The sequence below is a fragment of the Passer montanus genome, unplaced genomic scaffold (genome assembly GCF_014805655.1).
Source record: "Passer montanus isolate IOZ18808 unplaced genomic scaffold, ASM1480565v1 scaffold2, whole genome shotgun sequence".
Lineage (NCBI taxonomy): Eukaryota > Metazoa > Chordata > Aves > Passeriformes > Passeridae > Passer > Passer montanus.
Window position 1 is genome coordinate 27,822,807 of NW_024366591.1, and position 24,224 is coordinate 27,847,030.

At 35.5% G+C, this 24,224-nt stretch overlaps 1 protein-coding gene and 1 long non-coding RNA gene across 21 annotated transcripts in view; one reads left to right on the top strand and one right to left on the bottom strand.

Moving 5' to 3' along the window:
• TRDN (triadin) overlaps positions 1–24,224 on the top strand; it is a 229,716-nt gene that overhangs the window by 91,961 nt on the left and 113,531 nt on the right. For 18 of the 19 annotated variants that reach the window (XM_039707307.1, XM_039707305.1, XM_039707306.1 and 15 more), the window contains 4 exons: positions 6,735–6,812; positions 16,932–16,967; positions 18,063–18,125; positions 18,949–19,011. In XM_039707307.1, coding sequence (XP_039563241.1) covers positions 6,735–6,812; positions 16,932–16,967; positions 18,063–18,125; positions 18,949–19,011 — 240 coding nt within the window. The remainder of the gene's footprint in view (positions 1–6,734; positions 6,813–16,931; positions 16,968–18,062; positions 18,126–18,948; positions 19,012–24,224) is intronic. The other variant, XM_039707310.1, reaches the window with a different exon arrangement.
• On the bottom strand, positions 314–22,284 carry LOC120501284. 2 transcript variants are annotated; one of them, XR_005627254.1, is made up of 7 exons: positions 21,027–22,284; positions 13,991–14,291; positions 12,558–12,762; positions 12,245–12,466; positions 11,888–11,935; positions 9,523–9,595; positions 314–2,956 (listed from the first exon to the last, which is right to left on the bottom strand). It is a non-coding gene; the product is annotated as an uncharacterized LOC120501284 (long non-coding RNA). The 2 variants fall into 2 exon arrangements; XR_005627253.1 differs by lacking the exon at positions 12,558–12,762.

Consider the following 24,224-nt stretch of genomic DNA (forward strand, 5'->3'; position numbering starts at 1 on the left):
CAGGAAGGTTGTCAGAGTAAGCTGAAGGCAACGCTCCATTACAGAGTTGCTTAAACTAATCAAGATGTCCAACGGCATCTTAAATGCCAACCATTTCAGTAAAGCAGGAATCCTACATGTGTTGCAAGTGAACATTTGTCTTTGATGAAATGTGATAACCCACAATCTTCTCCTTCAGTCAGTTTTATACTCTCAGGTTATATAACTAAAAATATAAGTGAGCTAATGAATCTGTTACCTTCAGAATGTAATTCTGAAAAATCTTGGGGAAGTTAGCCACCATACATTGAATCTCTCTCAACTTTATTTTTTTGTTTTAACTGGATATTTCATATTGTGAAAAAAAAAGCATTTATGCCAACTCCCGATATTTATGTTGATTATGCTAAGGGTCACTGTATATACCAATTTATTAAAGGTTATTCGGGAAGAGAGAGAAAGACTGAATATGTATTTTCATTTTATAATCTGCCTTTACAGTCCTTTTGTACTATACAATACCTATAATAACCCATCATTACCACACAATAACCCATAATTGCCACTGTCCTGGTACTTAGTTGTTTGAGATCCATCTTTTGATATTTCTAGACATAACATGCAGGTTTATTTTTACCTGCTAACTGCCCGTGATAAATAATGTGAGGAAGTGGAGGCAGGAAATTCAATTTTCAATTTTTCAAATCAATTTTATTTTAATGTCAGGAAAGGCTGTGTGAATTCTTAACATATAATTACAATACTGTTAATGCTTTTCTCTTAACTCCTTAATGACTTCAGTCTTCTGAACACAAAAATTAGAAGTTTACACTAATATGGATTGAACTAAAGAGGAATTTTTGGTAAAAAAATCTGTGTAACGGAGTTCTCACAGATATACTGTTGTAAATAGATTAAACTGAAAGCTCTGTCATGCACATAAAATACATTGCATACATTTCTGCACTGACAGTATCCGCTTTAAGTTAAAACAGAAAAAAAACCCCAAAACGCCAATAGCTCAACCCACACCTCTCTTGCCTGCCTCATATGTACTCTTGTTATGCACACTTGCATTGCGTGAGATACAAATGCATAGGGAAAAAAAATACATCAAACAAATTCCCAGCTGCGACTTTAATTGGATTTGGTGTCTGAGTGAAAACACAGCAATTGATGTTCACACAACCTCCAGGAGTCTGCAACAATGATTCTCACACCTGTTTAATTGCCAAATCAAGTATTTTCTGTTCAGAAACATCACTAAACCATGGTAAGAATTTGGAAATAGATGATCTTCAAGGTCAATTTGAGCCCTAACCTTTCTCTCATTCATTCAAAATAGATATTGATATGATTTATATGTTCATTCATGCACAGGTATATAGGACATTTTCTATTATTACTACATAGAAACATATGTAGGAATTCATTATCAGCCATAAGGGATGAACTCAAGTCTTTGTGCATTAAAAATAGAAGCCTATCAAGTTGCTGCTACTTATTTTTTGGTGCCTTGGGAAGAGAAATGTAATCCTTCCCCTTACTCCCTTTCAAAAGAGCATTAAGAATATCAGTCTGCATCCTTCCTTCCTACACCCTCACTTTTAACCTACTGGTCCTTGCTTTCAGCTTAATAGATGGATGGACTCCCAAGGTTGTTGGGTTATTTGTATAGGTCTGGTCTCATTGCCCGTGTGTTGAGGGAGTATCTCACAATAAACTGCTTTACTCTAAGTTAGACTCTGTAGAGGTCCAAAATTACTTGTGTTATTGTTAATGGATTTCAAATATATAGATACAGTAGCACATAGCTTGATAGACAGATTTGTCATTACCCATGTAATCTCTCCTTTACTTCTTATGCATCATAAAAGAAACTGGCTGATAGTGAATGGGACAATACTAAAATGTAGAAGATTGCATTGCTACTGGTAATCACTACATATACTGTGGCATAGGTTTTTCTTAAGTAATATAATCAACCTTATGCAAAATCAGTTTCACTTTATATTGGGCAATTAACCATTTAATAAAGAGCCACCTCCTGAGTGCAATTAAAAAACTGAAATATATGTTGGCTACTAAAATACACTTTCTTAAAAATCTCATTTTATTATACGTTAATTCCATCCTCCCCTGACAAAAATTTTGTTCCAAATAGGTCATTAAAATCTTGTTTAGTATTTTTTCCCCATTTGATGTAATTTTGTTATGTGGCCACATCTAGATTATTAAATCAAACTCAACTCAACTGTTCTCTCTCTGAATGTGATTTTTTCTCATAGAGAGATCCACATCCAGTACACTTCCTCAAGGTCAAATGGGGTTGCATGTATCTCAGCTATCTATTGGGAGCGGTCCCTGGCCCCTGCCAATTCCTGAACTGAGCCAATGAATTTTTTGAGACACTGCTGCTTGGCACAAGTCAAAGTTGTCAGAGGCTATCCAAAAACAAGTTGCAGGATATGTATTTCTGAATTCCAGAGTCCAGCAATGTTCCCAGGCCCCATTTAATTGCCAGTGTGCATGAAATCTTTGTGTCACGGTGTGTTCCTTAGGAAAGAATGCCTATATGGGACATCAGCATTTTATTTCAAGTAATACATTCCAGAAAATGAGCATTTGCATTGTTCAATACAGTTACATAATCTCACCTCTTGATCCTCAGCTGTTCATTCTTAGTCAAAAAACAGTTTGCTCCTTTCATGCACACATAATAAGCAGAGAAACCTTCCTCCAGAAAGTCAGAGCCTAATGTCTGGAGAGTAATGACTGAAAGCTGGGGAGAGACTCACCTTTAACTTGTAGCAACTTACACTTCAGAACAGGAAGCCTGGACAAAAGGGTTGGGCTCCATTACATTTTCAGTCCTCTAAAAGCATATTTGGCAGTGTTGCCTCATTCTGCTGATCCATGCCTTGTTCCAACATTCATTAAGCATTTGATTGGAATTTGCTTTTCATAACAAATGACTCTGCAAAGACAATTACTTTATTTGAATTATTTTTACCATCACTAGAGAATTATGTCATATCTGAGCAGAATGAGATTTATCTGAAGACATTTTGCTGCACAGAGAAACTGTAACAAAGTATTGATGCTGTTGGACCACAGGATTCCTGCTGTTCAAGGAACTAGTATATGGATATGAGGAAATGAGCAGTCATAGGAATAGTATTTCCAAATATTGCACTCTGTGATGGCATTATTTCTCTCCATATCCAATTGGAATATTCACCAGGATGAAATGCGGTACTAATAATAATAACAATAATAATAATATAATAATAATAATAATTAATAATAATAATAATAATAATAATTTTATTATTATTATTTTATATTTTTAATTAGAAATATATATTTAGACACTTTATTAAGGTTGCTGCCAACAAGCTGAACTCAGAAGATCAAGAAGGAAGGAAAACTCACATAATTTGATATTATCATAAATCAATTTATACTCAGTATTTAAATATGACATTTTTGACACACATAAAAAGACATTTCCTAGATTGAGAAACATAAGTTAATTAAAGTTTTTCTTGTATTCTTTATCATGCAATAAAAAATCTAAAATATTAATAAACTAAGTCAGGAGTAATTTCTTCAAGACATCTCAAGCAATTTGATAAACACTGATGACAGAAGTTTCCCAGAGCTTGAGGACTGTAGCTGATTTTCAATGAAGTATTCGTGTTACCTTGTTAGAGTCCTAAACCTTCTACTCATCCTTGCAGCCTATTTTTTTCCTTTCAGGCTGTGGAGGAAGGTACTCGTGTCTTAATGTGACACTTTTTCTCCTGGTGAGATCACTCCCATGAGCTTAAATCCAAGAATAGAAAGACTGTTTCACTCTTTCAGTTTTCATCAGATGTAATTTGTTGTCAGCTTTTTACAATACCATATATGAAGGAGATACCTAAAGCACAACTGCATGGACAGTTGACAAATGGAAATGTTGTGGATCAGCTCTAGGGACAGACTGGCATAGAAATGCATGGACATTTTTGTGCTTGCAATTACATCTTTTGGAGAAATCAAAGTTTTTTGGTTTTGGGGGTTTTTTTTAAGCAGCTTAAATAAACCTTGGTGGCTTATCTTGTAGCAGTAAAATGAAGGCTATGTTGGAAATGAGAAGAAAATAACTATGCAGTGCTTTTTTGTGGCTGCATTTTTAAAGCTGTGAGATAAGTGTATGTCCAGCAATAATAGTGGTAATCTGGATAACAACTCCTCATAATTCATGGACTAATCTGGCTGTCCACAGAGAGCATTAAATACATCCTGCCTTCCTCTCATTTACATCATGGATATGTGTCCAACTGGCCACTGCCAGAGTTAAGATAGTAGACATCATTAATACGAATGGTCTGATCTGTTGAAGCCAATTCCACATTTCTATTTATCAGTTGTCTGTACTACAGAAAACCACTTTACAACTTAAAGAGAAGAGAAGAGAAGAAGGAAAAGAAAAGAAATTTGACTTAGGTTATCCCCTTTAACATATTTCATCAAAAGAATGGATAAAATATTTATTCATTTACTGTCCTTTACATTCCCATCAAAGTGAATAGAGAGACATTTAATAAGACATGGAAACATTAAAGAAGCCTTTTATCAGAGTGGATGGGAACCTGCTTAGAACAAACATTTTGGCCTAAGGGAAAGTTTTTGATCTGTGAAGCTTAAACTTAAAACACTCTCATATTGGATCATGTGGTCAATTTGCATGAAATAAATGATTTGCTTAAAACTTGTAAAGCTATAAAATAGAATTTGACAAGTCATTAGCAATAAGTGGTATCATACTGGCATTGTGAGCACACTGGTGCTATCATTAGAAAACTGCTGCCACAGCAAAGCACAGGGAGATAATGGGGCCAGCCTACAATTTGACCTAGAGGAGTTAGATCATTGCCCCACACTGTAGATACCACTCTGCAGTCCAAATTATCGACTATCCTTCATCATTACGCATCTACTCAACATCCTGAGCCACTGCCCTTTATCCTTTTTCCCACAAAATATTCGTCCAAGTTATAAAAATTATCACTTTCTCTAACTGGAGAATAGGTGGTCTGTTCTCCAGTTTTATTTTTCAGTGGGGAAAAAAAGAGCTAATGTTTATTCTAGGACTTTGATCAAATATAGAAGGAAAAAATAAGATTACCCATTCTTTATTAATTGTTATGTTGTTTTTTGCTTTCATTCTGAACTGGAAATTCAATTGCTCCAGTTTCTGTGTGTTGACATAGTTATGAATATAATTTTTCTATTCTGGTTGGCAACAAAGGTAATCAGCAGCTCATTAGTTCAGTTTGCAACTTCAAGATTATTTTTTTCAGACATAAAGCATTTGGAAAATTATGGCTAAATATCTGGATTCCTGAAGTTTGGCTAACATTCATTTTAAGCTATAGTTATTCTGTGATATCAGTAAATATGCACTTGGGTTTATTGACAAGACAGGAAATACATGGAAAATTTAGGATTATTACCATTTGTTGCAAAACACCTTCAATACATTGGTTTTATCAATGTATTAACATTTTGTCAGTGGCTCAGGCATATGTCAAGTTTAAGCAGCTCTATGTTTGATATTTTATACAAATTACTGGGTAAACTGAATCACACGCTTGCAAACTATGTGCCTGCAATTGTACATGTGTTGATGAGATGCAATAACATTAAATCCATGATGCTCAAATCTCACTGCTGTCTTCAAGATGATGTTTTTCTCATGCATTCCCCATGAGTATACACACCCTTGCAAAGTGAGAGCGGTAAGTAAGATGTTGCAGTTTCCAAGACCCATTATAGTCTAAATTTCTTTTCTGAGTCTATCATCAAGCATGAGGCATGGCTTTGATTTTTTTTTTATGTGAAGCTGGAGCTGAGTTTTAACAGTCTGTTTGCATGTGGACTCTGGTGCAGTGACCATATGATGGTGAATCAATATTACATTTAACTACTTAATTTTATTTTATACACTTTTCAAATGACAGTGACAGGATAGCTACTAAGACTAAATGCCAGTGAAATAAAAGGAAATAAGGAGGCTGTAAATATGTCATAAACTAGAAAAAAGGCACAAGTAATATGAGTACATTAAATATGTTCATGAATCTGTGGAGAGACGAAGTGAGAAGTGTTTTGTACAAAACATGATATCTGCACTAGGGTAAGACAGTACGGAAAGTCCCAGCTGAGCACTCTGAGAGAGTAGAGATGTTTCAGTTAGCAGCTGGAATCAGAACTTCATCAATGTTTACAATGCATGACCTGGTTGGTATTGGCTAATTAAGAATAAGCCTTAAGGATGAGAAACATCATAATTTTTTCTGGTGTTTCCAGGAGCTCATTAAGTGGACTTTAGGGAGCAACTAAAGATCATTTGTTTGACAGAAGAAAATAAGACTTTGTTGTAGAAGAGGCATCATGTGTGTGCAACCTTATTATTATAGTATTATTATTATCTTTTGAGTCTAGGAAAGAAAACCAGAACTGTAACATTCCAGCATATGTTTGAGTCACGTGGACTTCATTGGTTTCAAATGTGACTCTTAAAAATAAATTACTTTATTTGTTGAGAAATATATTCCCTTCTTATAGTGGCAGAAATATATTGGCTTTTATGCACACTGTAATACTTTTAACATGAACCATTTTGAAGGGAGCTCAACCTCCCAGTGAAACTGCTCAGCTTGTTGGTGAATACATTTTCTATGCTTCTTAACCTGTATTCTTAGGTGCAGCACATAAGGAATTTGCACCACCTCGTCTTCTTCTAGAACACAGTCCAAGAAAGAAACCAGCAGCTATTGAAGGCAAGTTTGAGTTTTTCCACCTTTATTGGCTTCTACTTATTAACTTGACTGTTTGTTCTAATGTTTTGGTTTTTTTAATTTTTAATTATTTTTTTTTTTTTTTAAATATAGCCTATATTACAAAAGTGATCAAATTCCTAGGCCTGGGACAGGAATGACACAGTGACATATGCATGACAAAACCTAAATGTTCCTTATAGTAGTCTCACAGATGGCTTGGGGGATTTCCTGAGATTACGGGATTGAGGCCTAATATGTAAAGTGCTTTGAATGGCATTCAGCCATAACGTGCTATCTAACTATAAACATAATCAACATTATCCTCTTAATATACTTTGGATTATTCTTTCAGCTATTGTTATTCAGTAATTTTTCTGGGCCTTATTTGTAATAATGAATATAATATTTCTGGCTCTGCATTTATCAACTCTATTGCTATTGTTGAAACCACTGAAAGAGAAATACAAAGTCAGATCTTACTTTCAGAAGATTAAAACATAATCCTTGCAATTGAATTATATTGTTTATAGTCTGATCATTACAGTAAAGTGATTGAATTATTAAATTTAATTTTAAAATGAACTATGTCTGATGACTTAGAACTACAATTACAATATATGTTCTTGGTCTTTACACCATACAATTCAATAGTACAAAACAGCTGAGTCTTTTAGTGTAATTATGTAGCAGTTTTCATATGATACTTGAGTCCTTCAGTCACGCCATGGCACTTGCTAATTTCTCTCATAGAGGTCTTAGTTCTATGTTACCCAGAAAGCAATTGCAGTCTAAGAGAGGAACAGATGGGGTGGCAGCAGAGTAAGTAACAAGAGCTACAAGATTTCCTGCATTTGAAAACAGAAAATGAGACTCAGGTTTTGCCAGGACCCGTGACTGAAACAAAGTGTTACATTAATTAGATATTTCTGTAATGTGATTATTGTGAATCAGAACATTTGGATAAAAATAGTTATGTGACTTATTATGTCTTTCCCCAAAAATCTTGTTACCTAGAATGATTATTTCTTTTTAAACATGCTGTTTAAAGCAGTATAAAATTGTGGTTATTTTGAGACAGTATAGAAATAGATTTCCACTCTTGCTTACTTTAGGAAAATGTTTGAACCCTGCTTATAAGCAGAAAAAAGTCCCTGCAATGTTAATCTCTGTTATCTGTCAATTAACCATAATGGAAAAAAGACATAATAGAACAAGGCTCACACGTTTGCTGAATGATAAACTTAATCTTTAAATATAACTGTTACACAAGATGAACTAGCATCAAATTAACATTAAATTCTTAATTTTCAAAATCATGAGGAGCATGCAATTACTGCAATTGCACATAGAAATTACTATTTATGACCAGTTACACATTTGTGTGTTTCATTAGCTCATTTATGCATGCAATTCAGGTAATTGGGACTGTAAATTAGACACCCATTTGGCAAACAAATTTGGGGGAGATTATCTGCTCAGAACCATATAACTAAATTCCCTTTAAGGCTCAAGGCCAGTCACTAGGATACAGCGCTTTTCATGCAAGAGATTTGGAGGATATGAAGAAGCAGAATTACTTGTAAAATGTTATCATGAAAAGCTGTTATGTCGTGTTATTCTGTGTTTTCCATGTATGAGAAAATATGCCACAGTGCCTTGAGGAACCCTAAACCCTGAAGTTTTATTTCAGCCCTAGAGGAAAAAAAAGTAATTTATGAGAATATTTGGCAAAATGTCAGAAGGGAAAAAAGAGGAGTAGGCAGACAAATTTAAATCTTTAAAATAGCTGAAGAGACATCTGCATGTGACTTCTTAGTGCTTAGATACTTTTATGACTGGTACATCACTAAATATCATTGATCAGGAGAAGGGACAGATTGAAACAAAAGATTCTTCTTATAAATATAGTTGGAAATAGTATCATAAGTTGTCAGAATAGAGAACAGACAGAAGAATTTTTAATGGAAAAATATACTTTATATAACATCAAAGACTGACTTAGCTTTTGACAGAAGAAACCAGCTCTGAAAAAAGGTAAAACTGAAGGAAGTAACAGAATCAACAGAAAATTTATCAAACAGAAAATTTATGAAACCAATCTACTTATACCTGAGGGTATCCAACTCAGTGATATTCAGACATTATATATGTAATTTTGCAGCTGGTGAAGACTGAAAGGATCTTACTCTTTCTCTAGATTGACATGTTTTCAGTATCGCTCTATTTTGCCACTGCTGCCTTAGGTAATCTTGGACCATTCTTGTTTTCTGATAAGGTAGAAATAGTGGTGTGTATGTGCCACATATCTCTAAAATTTTTAGATTATTTCATACCTTCAAATGGAATGTTTTTCATGGATAGTATCCAATGTCCTGTAGAAATTATGGTCTGCTCAATTATTGAGGCCTTAGAAAAAGAGCATATCATTATACATTAAATCTCACTTTTTGTCCCATTGTCATTGCCTTTTTCTCTTCCTTCAGCTCCACTGTAAATATTTTGGAAAGGGGGTAATTATTAAGACAATCTCAATTTGTACACTGGATTCTAGTAGTAAGCAATTAATTGCATAGAATTGTGTGTATGAGTTGAAATTTTCAGATATCTCCTGGTTAAAAAGCAAAATGCTTTGTACTAATCTGGTCAGAAAGAAAAGAACAGATCATTGCTTTCCTATTTCATGGTTGGTTGGCTTTTTCAAAGATCTTACCTTAAAACTTCAATGAAGAGTTTGAATTTTCAGATCATGAGCAGCATAGAATAATAAAACAAAATATAGGATCCTGTAACAGTGAAGAGAAAGAAGGTAAAGGAATTTGCGAAGATAAAGGTATTGATATATAACATCTACTTGTATTTCACGCTTGGAAACCTTGTTCAGTAAACTAGGAACTAAAGAACTAATTTTAAATTCTTTATCTTATCTTTTTATGGAGCTTTCACAAGTACTTCGAAGCAATGTTCTCAGCCTGGCTGACACTGATGCTGCCATGTCAGGACACTGGTGCCACCAGTAATTTGAATAGATCAGCTCTCCATGGCTGTGTGAACTTTGACTTTAATATCCTTGTTCTTCCTTGGCTGTAGTCTTCCACACCACTTTTAACTCTAGATTTCTTTTATTTTGTTATTCACTGACATCCTAAAACTTCTCTGCAGTGTATACTGCTTCTCTGTGATTCTCTTTCTTAGGTCTTGAATTTTTCCTCAGCTCACACAGCTTTTACCTTCCTCCATTTCCACATTCACATGAAAAGGACTTTCCTTTCTGATAGTCCTCCCATGTTTCCCTCTCTGACATGGCAGGGTAATAACCCAGGAAGACTCTGCAGTTAGACAAATGCAAAAACTAAGATCAGAGGCCTAGCTAGTTATCGGTGAATCTTGTTAATTGTTCCAGAATGGCATGTTTTTGCCTTCTCACAAGATCACAGTACCTTTGTGAGAAGCCTGTACCAAAATCCTTCTCCTGGTGGAAAGAATCTTAATGCATGTGGTATGTGATCTCAAGAAGACCTATGCTTTCTACCACTTTGAAGAGCACTGGATGACAAAAACTATTTGAACAGCAATGTTTCTGAGTATGGTTTTCCAAGTTATATTGTCATAAAAGTCTGTTCCTGTATCTTTGAGTGGGAGAGCATTATCATGGAAGAGTCATCAACATAACTATTCTGATCTGTTAATGAATCATGACAAGCTCTGAAATATCCCCCGTCCTTGACTGAAGTATACTGGATGTTCCTTGTCATCTTGATGGCATCTGTGATATTAAGTGAGGAGCAAAAAAAATCTATATCTTCAGAGGATCTATGAGGAAAAAGAGTGTTTTCTCTAGGTCATTGAATCCTCTAATTACAAATTTTGCAGAATGCAGTAAAGCAAGTTGCTGTGAAATGTGTTTAACTTCCCTCAAAACTCCTGTGGAGGCTAAATTGGCAACTGCATCTGTGTTGCTATATAGAATTTACACTACCTGACTGTCTTAAGAAGAATTTCTATAATGAACAGAATCTATAGAAATCTGTATCTCTGTTCATTAATATAACATTTGGGGATATAACCAAGAATATCTAAATTACTGAAGTCAATACAAATTTTGACAAAGCTCCCTTGATGTACAGGAGTGTATAAATCTTGTACAAATCAATCTGCTTCTGTATATTCTGTCAGTGTCTGCCTTCTCTTCTGCACATGGATTGTTCTATAAAAAACTCTGGTTTTCTTCTATACTATAGAATCAATTATCTTTTAAAAAATCCTTTCAGTGAGAGATCATGATTCAAGACACAACAGAACCCTTAAAAAAGGCATAATTTTGAAATCTTTCTCCCCATTTAGAATATTCTTAATAATATTGACATGAGTTGTCAAAATCATCCATTTTTCTGATAAATTTTAGTCCAAGGAAGAATATAAACAGGAAAAAGAAATGTATTTCTATTAGAAATATTGTAATAAAATGAGTTAAGTTTAATCTAGGTTAATAGATGAACAGTTTAGTTAGCTTTAATGCTTTGCTGTATTTACAGCATAACAAGTTTTTTTTGAGAAATATGGGCCTTATATCGCCACGAGTCTCTACTGAAGGCAATAAAACCTTTGAAATAATATGAACAGGGTTGCAAAGTGAACTATTTAATGATTTAAATTAGATGTTTAAGCAGTAAATTCTAATGATTTAGCAATGATGAAAAAACCCCAAATCTTCTCTGTTTCAGAAAGCCCTTGACATTTTCCTTAATGACATGAGACTCTTCTGTACTGTTTCTATTTTATCATAAAATACAAAAAGTTAAACAGACATTAGAAAAAAGCATACTACTGTGAGAAAAATTATGCATAAAGATATGTATATTTTGATTAGACATATTATTATATTTTTTCATCATTTATAATAGTACCATTTAAAATGTTAGAGTATACATTTGAAAATAAATATTCACCAAAGTTTATCCAATAAAACACAAACAAATACCTCGGAAGACTATTCTAACTTTTCAAAGTGCTTTTTAAATGTTATAGAAAAACATAGTCTTTCACATATGTTGCACCTGCAAATGGAAAACACTTACTGGAATTAAGTTAACCCGGGCTTTCAAAGGGAGAACTCCCATGTTTCTCTGGAAAGAAAAAGGAAACTCTTACAAAGGTTCTGCATAACCTCATCATCCCATTAATAAAGCTCAGACATGCTTGCCCAGAACCATGCTGAATAAATCAGCAAAACCCTTCCAGCGCTGGTAACAGAATTGGTCCTGACATTGATTCCTGTTGTCCAGTAGGAATTTCAGTCACAGGAAGGGTGAAGGCTAGTCCAGCTTCCTTAGCTGTGTTCGTTTGGCTCTCACGAGTAAACATTGCACCATCAAAAATCACTGCTTGCCTGGGAATTTAAGTGATCATCATATTCATATTTGTGTCGTATTTACCATTGACCATTGTCAAGCAGAGTTTCTGTTGCTGCTCTTGTTATGGAAGCTGTTCTGTCGTCTTTTTTGACTTGCCATGTCTACTCTGGCTTCATCTCTCTTGTGGTTTTATTCCTTTGCTCCACACTGTGCTGTTCAGTGAGGGCAACATATGGGCCATGCTATTAACAAAGACTTCTGGTGCTTAATGTAACAGAGCCATGAAAAAGAAGTCCATAATCACTACAGGAAGAAAGAAGAAACATTTATGTAGGTCATATGAAAACATTAGGAATTTCAAGCATGATATTTTTATTGCATAGATTCTGCAGACCTCAAAATTATCTCCACAAGCAATCTTCACAGCTGCCAAATAGTGTTTCAGACTGGGATTTGAAAACAGTGAAGGAGTTTCAAAAAAAGTAGAGTCAAGCTGGAGAGATTTCCTAGGCCTTCAGGCTGTGCTATATCTCCAGTGATCTGTGTGCCCCAAGAGCCTTTCACTTGCCCAATATGAAAAGAAATTGTATTTCCTTACTCTGCAGGGAAAAAAAGGTGGTGTCATTTAAACAGAGCTTTGCAAATAAATGCACTTCATTTTGGCCTAAGCATTCAGTTAGTTCAAGCAGTAAGTTAGAGAGAGCATGTGTGTCCATGTGTGCATGCAGTTTGTGTTTGTGTGTGAACAGGAGCAATTGTAAGAACGTTAGGAACTTTAGATTAATACTATTTAGGTTTCTTTGATCTTTCTTGGCCATTCAGTAATTTGACTGAATCAAGACAGAATTATTTCTCATGGAGAAAATAGCCAGACCAACAAAGACTCTCTTACCTCAGAAAGAGATTTAATTTTTTTTTTTTTAAGACACAGCTAAGGTACATTTTTACATGAAATTTAGATTTACTCTTAAAGGTATGAGTTTTCATGACATCCTAAACTAAGCAGAAATATCTCCTTGAATTGTTTATTTATTTCTCCAAAAGCTTTGTAACCCTTAGGGGTTCTTATTATGTGAATGGACGTTAAATGTTTAGAACCAAAAGTTATTGTTAGTCTCTACTCTAAGCAACAGGTCAAGGGGAAAGAAAAGGAATACCATCAAAACTGAAATATAATGAGTTATTCTAATATTTAAAAGGATATCCAACTCTCACTGAAATCAACAGCAAAACTTTTATCAAGTCCAGCAGAGAAAGAAATTTAGTCACCCAATAAAATAAAGAGGAACTGTAATCCCTTCAAAATTAATAAGGAAAAACATTTTTAAGAGGCAGCTTTTGTTTTGCTTGAATGGTCTTTTAAAATTATGTCAATGACAGCTTAAGGTGTACAGAGCTTCTTGGGCAAAAATGAAATGAAGTCTTATCCTGAATGAAGTCACTGTGTTCAGTCTGAATTATAGTTTCTCAGGAAAAGCTGAATTAATGTTTGTTTTGTTTTCTTTTGTGTCAGTGAGTATACATGTGTCTCTGCTGATCCTGAGTTCTGCCAGGACTGGAATCTGTAGGCAAGAAAAGCTGTTGTAGCATTTCACAGTCAGGCAATAAATATCCAAAGTCTCTCACAGGAGCTTTCCTCCTGAGGTTTAGACAAGAGGGTTTTATATAAATGCAGATAAGCCTCATATAAGAATCTGAACTTTAGAAAGCTAATGTGAACCGAAACATCCCCAAACTTCTGGCAGTCAGTCCCACTAATTAGTGTTTGCTATATGCATGCCTCTCCACCAGAAGGAATCTGTGGCTATATTTTGCTTCCCTGCTTACCTCAGTCTCTCAGAAGCATTGGGATGAGCTGACAATTCCTTCCAGAATCAGACTTTCCATAAGAACATGGACCATCTGGAGCAGTATGGTAAAGAAACTCTAAGAGCACCTTCTTCTTCCAGTTCCTGTGCAGCATTCCTGTGACACTATGCCCGTAACTCATGTGCATCCCTAAATTTAGATTCCACTCAGCACTGGCAGAGTAGCACACTGGTCTTACCAGGCCTGATTTCAAGTGCCACGTTCTTAACGTGCTTCTGTTATCTCCCCTCCCACCATTGTCCAAGAATTAGCTGGTCTCCTATGAGAATAACACAAAGACAAGGTGCTGTCAAGATGGGTGGAGGAAATTCAGATTGAAACATCCCTTTCTTGGTCTTTGCTGAGTCTTACTTGGATTTCTACTGGCCTTGGTCCATCATCCCTCATTAAAACATAAATAATTCCATCTCAGAGGTTACTTTGCTTCAAGGTCAGTTCTGTTCAATCCAGCCACTTTGCAAGAAAATTATTCTATGCTGCTTCTTTTTATTTTTCACCCAGGAATAAGTTTTTGCCTGAGTGTCCCATTCAGTAGTATATGACTGCTTTAATTCACAATACTCCTGTTCACTGGACTCCATCTTATACTACATAAAGCTCAACTTCTGCGTAGAGCCTACAGAAAAAAAAAAAAAACTTGACTAAATGAAAAGTCCATTGCTGACCTTGCTGACTGATTCTGTCATACACCCTTCCAGCTGCATATATCCTTATTCTTGTAAATGTATTACAGACTTTTAAAAGGGAGGTCTTTTCATACTTGTATGTCTTACACTGTTCATGAAGTGTGGCTCAGTACTAATATTACTGGTGAAAAAATCCTGTTAATTAAGAAACAGTAGCAATAACAACAGATTTTTCCATAGTTAATTGGCCTTGAATTTTATATTGTGGTCAATGCCAAAATCTCCAAAGCACCTAGTGTTTCCCTGTGTAACCCACAATTTGTAAATATTAGGATCCCTCTTTATGCAGTTGGGCCTTTGTAGTTCTGTAACTGTTCCTAGGTAAAAAAGTAAGTGCTTTCAATTAAGAGATGGGGTTCATATTTTACAGCACAAAAGACCAGCCTAAATTCCTATTTAATTATTTGCTCTGCCTCTTAATTTAGCTATGTACATATCTGCATAAAGCCCACTACATTTACTGCTTCAGAAATTATAAGTTTTGCTGGTGTTAAATATACACTTAATATACAACATTTTAAATGTGAGCTGCTGAAATTGGGAGAAAATAAATTTATTCAAGAAATGGGATTACTTCCTTAAGTCAGAAATAGCTCTTTCCATAATACCCATTTACCAAGTCCATCATTCTCATTTACAGAAATTTCTCTCAGTGGCAGCTGTGAGGGGCACCAGTGGGGCTAGATGCAGCTGAGATGTGAATGGAAGCTCAGTGACTGTTTTTCTCAGAATTGAGCAAGAGTGCTTATCTTGCATTAGGCAGCATAACAGTCCTTTAATACTTCTATGTAATCATCCCCCAGAAACTTCATAACAAATATAGACATTTCAAAGTTGCCTGGACGCTGAATAATGTAACTTGAGAACCTGATGGAAGAAAATTATATCAGTGGGATTAAATTGTGGAATGATTTGGCAATGAAGATTCTGCAGCCCATGGATGTCATCATCCTTGCTTGGGTTACTGGCAGTAAATGTTCCTGCCACTTCCTGTTTATCTTCTATACAAAGCTTCACTTCTCAAAGCTCAGTGCTTCAGCTTGTGGTTTTCAAGATGCTTATGGCTCTGAACCTTGCTATGCAAATTAAAGCAGATTTCATCTGCTTTTTTTTCTGCGCCCCAGAGGCATGCAAAATGCTACAATTTCAAAGGCAGAAATGGTCTCGGATTAAAGAGAATCTTGTTGTAAGGACCTTGGGCTTACAAATTATTCTCATGCATCACCTAGCACCAGACATTTAAGACACCAAAAAAAATCAATCTAACTCATCAGAACAGAGGCACTCAGAATAAAAAATGGACATTACAGAAGTCCCAGCAGCACTTCAACATCTAATTACTGTAAGTAAAGACTCATGGAAGGAAGACAGAAGGAAGCTCTTTTCTGTCAGTAAATAACACACACTTAGTATGTTTAACAGTTTTGATTAATTCAGGCAGAGTATGCAAATAATTAAACCACATTTTAGAAATTAGAGGAGATCTACATTGCATGTAGAAATAATCCACTGAGGAGTTATAGGTGGCACAGGAAAGTGGAGCTGTGGAACAGGTTTTGTGAAATCTGAAGGTGAAGAGACTTCCATTTCAACCAGACAGGTGCAATCCCTAGCACAAGTCTCTGGAGAAGTGTGTCAGGGAGAGAGAGAGAGATAGGCAATAACAAGAATATTAAAGTGCACAAGAATATGAAGTTCCAAACAAGTTAGTGTAGGATGAACACTACTCTGATGCCCTGCACACAACTAAGAAATCTCACAACACAGAGGAATTTGTAGCTTGAAGTGTAGTGTAGTGCTCAGAGTTTCAGCAGGAAGAACTAAGCACATAAAACTCAGAGAACATTCTGTGGAATGTATGTGAGAATTTTCTGAAGACAATAACGAGAGAAACACATTGAACAAATCTGTTTAAAACAAGAAAGAAGGGGAATACATCTGTATTATGCTTAATATTAAAAGCAATTGTCAGAAAAGCATCACAAGTATAATTTCAATAGACCCTGAATATTGATAAATACATTGCCTCCACAATAGGCAAAATAACTTTATTTATGTAATTAACATAGAGAGACTGTGGAATTCAGGTACTCTATAAACCCAGCAATTTTTCAATTTTTCAAAAATCAAACATGCAGATATCGTTTACTTTATGTCAAGTGTTCTACAAATTTTAATTTTTTCCCCTGTGTGTATATATTTTTTCCATGCAGAAGAAAAGTCTGTAGTGGTACCTAGAGAAGTGAAAAGTAAGTTGTTTTTTGTTTTGTTTTGGTTTGATTTTTTTTCCTTTAACTTCATGTTAGTTTTGTGCAAGGGACAGGAGTATATTTGGTGCTTGGATTTGAAAACATTCTTATTCCTTAAACATTTTCCATTAAAGAAAATACTCTTGCTTAAATTCTCATGGTTCTGTCTTTTGTAAGGTAATAAATCTTGGTTTCTTATCCACATTTTTAACAGTAAAAGATCACAAAAAGAAAACTATAGTTTCACTAACTATATTTGGGTATCAATACCTGAAGCCATGCAGCAAAAACTGAAGGTAAAAAATTTGTGGTTTCATGGATGAACAATTAAAAAAGCTTTTAGATTAGCTCTTCTTGTACTCTTGTATTCTTTCCCATCACAAAGGGGATTCATTTCCCAAAGGAAAAATAAGAATTATAACTTTCTCATATTCTTTACCAAACTCTCAATTTTCTAATTGAAAACTTTCATGAAATAAGTAATTAATTTGTTTAAGCTTGTTTTTAAAAAAGAAAAATATTCTCTATATTTCTACTGTTGCCCTAATAACTGCCAAAATGGAGACTGATGCTTTTGAAATGATGTAATGTTTTGTAGATGGTGCTTTAACAACTCTCCATAAATAAGTCCTGTAATGACAGTTTCAAAGATTCAATTAGTAAAAAGTGTTATAAAAGTATATTGCATATGCAGGCTTTTCATGGCATTCTCTACTTGTTCCCAAGTACCATGTGCAAGTTTTGCTATCGTTCAGTCAGGTCTTACAAAAGAAGCAGAGCAGGTGCATGGCTATTGAGTCATCACAATAAACTATTAGTTACACCATAGTTTCTTCGATTAATATTTAAGTAATAATCTGGTGTGCATGTTTGTTCCAGTTTTATTCTTAGCAGGACACTCACTCTCTGGGTATTAAGCTGCACTTCTGAGCTGCTGGCAGTAAGCGATCAGCTTATCAAATTTGAGCATATTGCAGTTAGTGGATGCCCCATCCCAAATATATATGTATATACATATATACGTGCATACATACATGTTTGTTTGTGTGTTTCTGTGTAAAAGTAGCCAGCTGAACTTCCATTTCTTTTTTTTAGAGAGAAAAGAGGAGAAGAAAAAGAGTGATGAAAAGAAGGCTACAACTGAAACTAAGGTGAAAGGTATGGTTTGGAAACAGTTCTTACTGGCCTCACACTTGTGGCTCATTTCCTGTTGTTTTCTGTTAGGTTAATCCTATACTTCTGGCTGTATTGTCCTTCTCTTAGTTGTTCAGTCACTATTTGTATGTTTCCACTTCTTCTGTATCTAATGTCTAATGTTTCCAATGTGTTCAGCATGTAATATTACCTAAACTCATTTTCTGACAAATGAAATGTCCTGTTTGGTGGCCATCTATGAGCTTTTTAAACAATTTAATGGAGTCCATATATAACAGGACTTAGTTATACTGCAATACACAAAACTCAGGGAAGATATCACTCAATTCACGGTACATCAGTTTCTGAAGGTAGGGTAGATCTATTTATTTTATAGAATTACAATTGAAACTTACAGTGACCAAACTGCAAAGTCATGATATCCATCTAAATAATATTCCAATCATAAATTCTCAGAAAGAATCTAAAATACACAAAGGTGTTGCTTCATGCAAAATATTTAAGTCATTCATTATTTTTAATGATCTCATTGCTACTGGAACTTGAGCTAAAAGCTGCCACATTCATGCACTGATGATTTTTGCCTAACTTTTGATGAAATATTAAGGGTCCAAATCATCCATAGTTGATGCATACTGATTAATTTTCATTTTTAGCTGATTGCTTTGTGGCTAGTTGGGTGCAAATGCTATAAGGGAATAATCTCAACTCCCAAATAAGTCATATTTTTTTCAGTATGTGCCCAGCAGGACTTGGTTGACTGCATATTTGAGTGTATGATTCAGAGTTCTAGCACATCAAATTACTCTCTTTAATTAAATCTTAGAAAAAACAGGAAAAAAGGAGAAAGCTCATGAGAAGACAGCTGTCCCTGAAATTAAAAAAGCAGGTAAGAAATTGAACTCTGACTTTCTCTGCAATGATATCTGATTATTTAGTGTAATCACTTTCAAGTTTTAAACATTTGAGAAAAGGGTATATGTAGTTCATTATCATTCAAGCATCCAAGTGGAAATTAGATAGATAGATAGATAGATAGATAGATAGATAGATAATGTATCACTGTATATATATGTATACATTGTGTCTGTATTTATATTATATATTCTAATATATTATATATTCTAATTCTATTATTATATATTCTATTCTATTCTATTACATGTCTGTATATATAATACATGTAATTTTCTGTTCTTTGATCTTGGGACTTATACAAATATAATGAGTTTGTAAATATAAATACATTTACAAAGAAATTACAAACACTGCTTTCACTTATACACTAAATTTATCAAGGGCATAACTAATTTCAAAAGCTATAAGGCAAAGAGAGAAAGAAGAGTATATGTTTGACCATGAACTATTTTAAAAATACAAATAATTTTAAGTAATAAATGGAATTATTACCATATAAAAACACTAGGTATAAGAGAAAATAGATGATTATTTTCTGAATTTTTACTCATGCCCAGAAAACATTTTTTTTTAGTTTAATTACGTGAATATGCTAAACCTAATTGATTGTTTCATGCATAAAAATATCAATATTTCAATAAGATTAGAAATTAGCAATTTGGGTCTTGTCTACACTAAAAATGTATTTTTCTTCCCCATTATTTTAGTAAGTCTGCAAGTATATTTAATGTGGAAATGCAAAAGTGTCTCCAGTAAGTGACACAGCCTGCAAAACTGTCTCATTAAAATCGAGAAACAAAATGCTCAGTCTAGTGGTTGGTCACCATCTGAATACCTAGAAACACTGATTCCAATTGATGCTTTATCTGTCACTTTATATACAACATTCTGCAAGCCCTCAAGTACTCAGATTAACCCTTGTGTAAATTAGTGCAATGCCTAAAGCCACAGAGAAAGGTTCAAAATAGGATATGTAAATATTCAGGGCTATATTTACTATGTCCTCAAGGCAAGCCTTGTGCTCTGTTTTCTAATTATTTAAATCTGTTGAATGTTATCAAAAGCTGAAAGGATCTATATCCCATTGTCTACTTATATTGTGATTTACATATGAAAATTTCAATAAGCAACTGGTTTCTTTGCCACTGAATAATATGTAGACTGCATAAGTTATCTTATTCAAGTGTTTATGCGTGGGAAGAAAAATAGTAATTTATGTTTCAGAAGATATAAAAATGCACAGATTACCTGGGACAGCTATCTTGGTAGCCCCTTATTTAAATATGACTTTTATAGTAGGGATTTTTACACATTGAGGAAGGGACAGCGATGAAAGAGAATATTCTTTTCCTAGTTAAGTTGCATATTTTAATGTATAAACACAGGTTTAAAAAGAACGTAAGCTAACAATTCAAATACCTTTCATTATTTTATTCTGGTTCTAAGCTTGTATTTCACTTCAGAATACAGAATTGTAAAAGATTACATTTTATGGCAGAGCTGCAGCATAAAGTCATTAATATGTTCATCTTCACAAGCAGTTGCTAAATCCAGTGAGCCATCCTTTCTAGCCTAATGCTAGAAAGACACAAATTACACAAACCAAGATATCTACACATTTCTGTCTCTTTTATTAGCTCTGTAAGTTGCTGCATTTTTGGAGTTTACTAGCCTTTGTGTAAGAGGACGGTAATTCATAATGTATTCTAGCTACACATGTTGCTGTTATTCCTCTTTCAGATTATTCTTTGAATACATGTGCACTTTCCACGTTTGGCAGCACCCACTGTTATACCTAATATGTTATAAGCCTGAAATAACTGCCATCTTTGATGAACAAAATAATAGTGTGTAGCCCAGTTTTGGAATGAGGCACCTCGATGTCTTTACATAATTTGGACAGACACAGAAAATCAACCTCAGAATATTTGAATCAGCAGTATACATAAGCATCCAAAAGCAAGGAACAGCTTCCACTTTTCTTACCTTATCCCTTTAAAGGCTAGGCAGAGGCCTTCTCACCCTGGTTCTCAAACTCTTGCATTGCCTCTGAATGTCTCTGGTTTGTGTCGCATTTTGCTTCCCCTGACCTTTGCAATCCGTGAAGCTGAGGTGTTTTCAGGGCAAACTGCCTTCTTTCTCACTGCCACTCACACTCATCCCCACACCAGTGGGCAGCTCCTTCTGCTCTGAGGTCCTTCTGGCACCCACGTCCCACTGTTGCTCCACACCCTTGCATACTTCTCCCAGGAGACTCATGTCTGGCTGGAGGCCCATTAACCAAGCATTCCCTATAGAGGAATGGTGGCATGTACAGGCTGTCAGGCTCAGGGGAGAGAGAGAGAGAGAGAGGAAGAGGTGCTGTGAAAGCACTAAGTGATAAAAACATCTCTAAAATAATGTTCTGAGAGAAGCACTTCTCAATATTCATCTCCATCTCTCTTGCTCTAACAAGGAATTCTTGTAATTGTGAATACTGAATATATTTTCAGATTAATATTTTAGATTGGTCCTTTGGTCCAAGAGACAATTTTATCTCTACTGCTACCGGAATGGAGGTTTTTTTATTGCACTTTATTAACTGCATCCCTGTGATATATTTATTTGCATGCCAGCTCACTCTTTCTCCAATTCTCTCTCCCTCCATTTCTCTCTCTCTCTCTCTCTCTCTCTCTCTCTTCCCTCTCTACTGCTGCAGAGGATCAAGAGTCATCTAATATGAAATGTTCTCAGTCTTTAGTACAGAGCAAACTGGATGATTCTTAATTAGCTTTTAAAAATGTTTTGTAGATAAAACCACATTAATCCTCTGACCTTCAGCTCATACAAAAGCATTGTGTTAATTGTCCTGAAAAATAGATAATTCCATTGTTACAAACTCAGAGGTCTAAATTAAACAAACATAATCATCAGACACAAGGGTCTGGCACAGTCAGACTTCAAAACCTTTTACAAAAATCTATCCAGCGCTACTCTGCATAGAGAAGGAACTGCATCTCCAAATCCCCTCTATAAGGGGCTTGCTACACCTCAGCAGATATAAAACTTTGCCAGGCTCTCCCAAAGTTTGTTCTGGTGCTTCAGAAACATCAGCCCAGGGGGCTCCAGTCTGCAATCTGACTGAGAAAAGGGACCCTCTGTGTTAAAGTATTGGCGTCCAACCCTACATGATAATGAATATACAGAGACGGGTGCTTTCAGGCAATTTACTTGCAGATTTTTTCTTGATGGTCCCTTTCCCAGAGTCTGGACCTTCCCTTCTCCTTCTTAAATAAACTTTCTTAAAAATTATATTCACACTAGCCTTTGTCTTTGTTGCAAACTCCTTTCTCACTTTATTTTGGTTCTCAAAACAAATCACATAGGTAAAAGGAGTTTATACATCAATAATGGTGGCCTGGATCATCACATCATTTTCTTGTTAAAATTCTGCTTCAACTGTCATTAATGATCTTCCTGTTATTCTTGCATTTTTTTGGTAACAGATCTTATAACTGCTTGAGGAAGATAGTCAGTGTCTTTTTCCACACTTTTCAAATGGGAAATTCAGGTACAGAATACAATCCAGGCCATTGTCCACATATTTATCTTCTGTTTATACATATCTTCTGAAAGCTAAACCAATGCTAGCTGGATTAAACATCCCAAATTTTTCTACACTTTCGCTATTTCCCTTGTGATAACCCAGAGACATCAGACAATGCAAGTGATGTCTAGGAAGAAAATGATTTTGCTAAAATCATAAAGCCTTATCTAGTGTTCAAAAATCCCTTGGTTCTGACCTCAGTGGCAAATATTTTAAGGTCACCACACTTAAATACGTCCCTGAGCAGTTCTGATGCAGATCTACTCATCCCAGATCAGGGAGCATGATCTGACTTCCAGTGTGTTGTGTTGGTGTATGCATGCTCCCAACAGAGTTGGAAGCCCCTACAAAGGAGCATTGGAGCCACTCCATAAATAAAGGACTTAGCTTGCAGTGGTTGCACACATATTCTTTGGATGCATCTACCACACAATCACAGAATTATTTGGGCTGTGAAAGACCTTTAAGATTATTGAGTCCGACTACTAATATAACACTGCCAAGACACACACTAAACTGTATCCCTACACATTTGAAAATCTTTTAAATACCTTCGGAGATGGTGACTGAACCATTTGCCTGGGCAGTTAGCTGCAGTGTTTGACCACCCTTTCGGTGAAGAAATTTTTCACAATATCTAATCAAAACCTCCCCTAAACAACGTGAGTCCATTCCCTCCTGTCCTACTGCTTGCTAACTGGGAGAAGAGATCAACACCCACCTCACTGCAACCTCCTTTCAGGTTGTTGTAGAGAACAATGAGGTCCTACCTTGAGCCTCCTCTTCTCCAACAACCCCAGCCACTCCTCATAAGATTTGTGGTCCAGACCCTTCACCAGCTCTGTCTCTCTTCTCTGGACGCACTCCAGTACCTCAATGACTTTCTTGAAGTAAGGGGCCCAAAACTGAAAAGAGGTTTTAAGGTATGGTCTCAGCAATGCCAAGTACAGAGGGATGATCTCTTCCCTAGTCTTGCTGGGCACACTATTGCCAGTGCAGGTCAGGATACCATCAGCCTTCTTGGCCAGCCGGACACACTGCTGGCTTACCTTCACCTGGCTGTCAACCAACATCCCCACGTACTTTACTGCCAGTTGGTTTTCCAGCCATTCTTCCAACAGCCTGTAGCACTGCATGGGGTTGTTGTGACCCAGGTGCAGGACCTGTCACTTGGCCTTGTTGAACCTCATACAATTGGCCTCAGCCATCAATTCAGTCTGCTCAAATCCCTCTCCAGAAGTTTCCTGCCCTCCAGCAAATCAACACTCCTGCCCAACTTGGTATTGTCCAAAAAGTTGACTGAGGGGCACTTGATCCTTTCATCCAGATCATTGACAACAATATTAATATGGTAAAGACATATCTATGACGCATGATACCGTGTCATATGTTTCACACCAGGCAGTGTTAGCAGAGGAGGGCAGTGGTGATATCTCTCTTTAGATCCCACAGTAAATCTTTGCCTCCAGAATAGGGAAAGTCTCTGGGGGCTTAAAATTACAGACACAGAGGTACATTTTAATTATGGTACTGTAACAACCAAGTGAAGTCTCTCTGCAGTCATGAAAAAGCAAACTAAAATTTTATTTTGGACATAA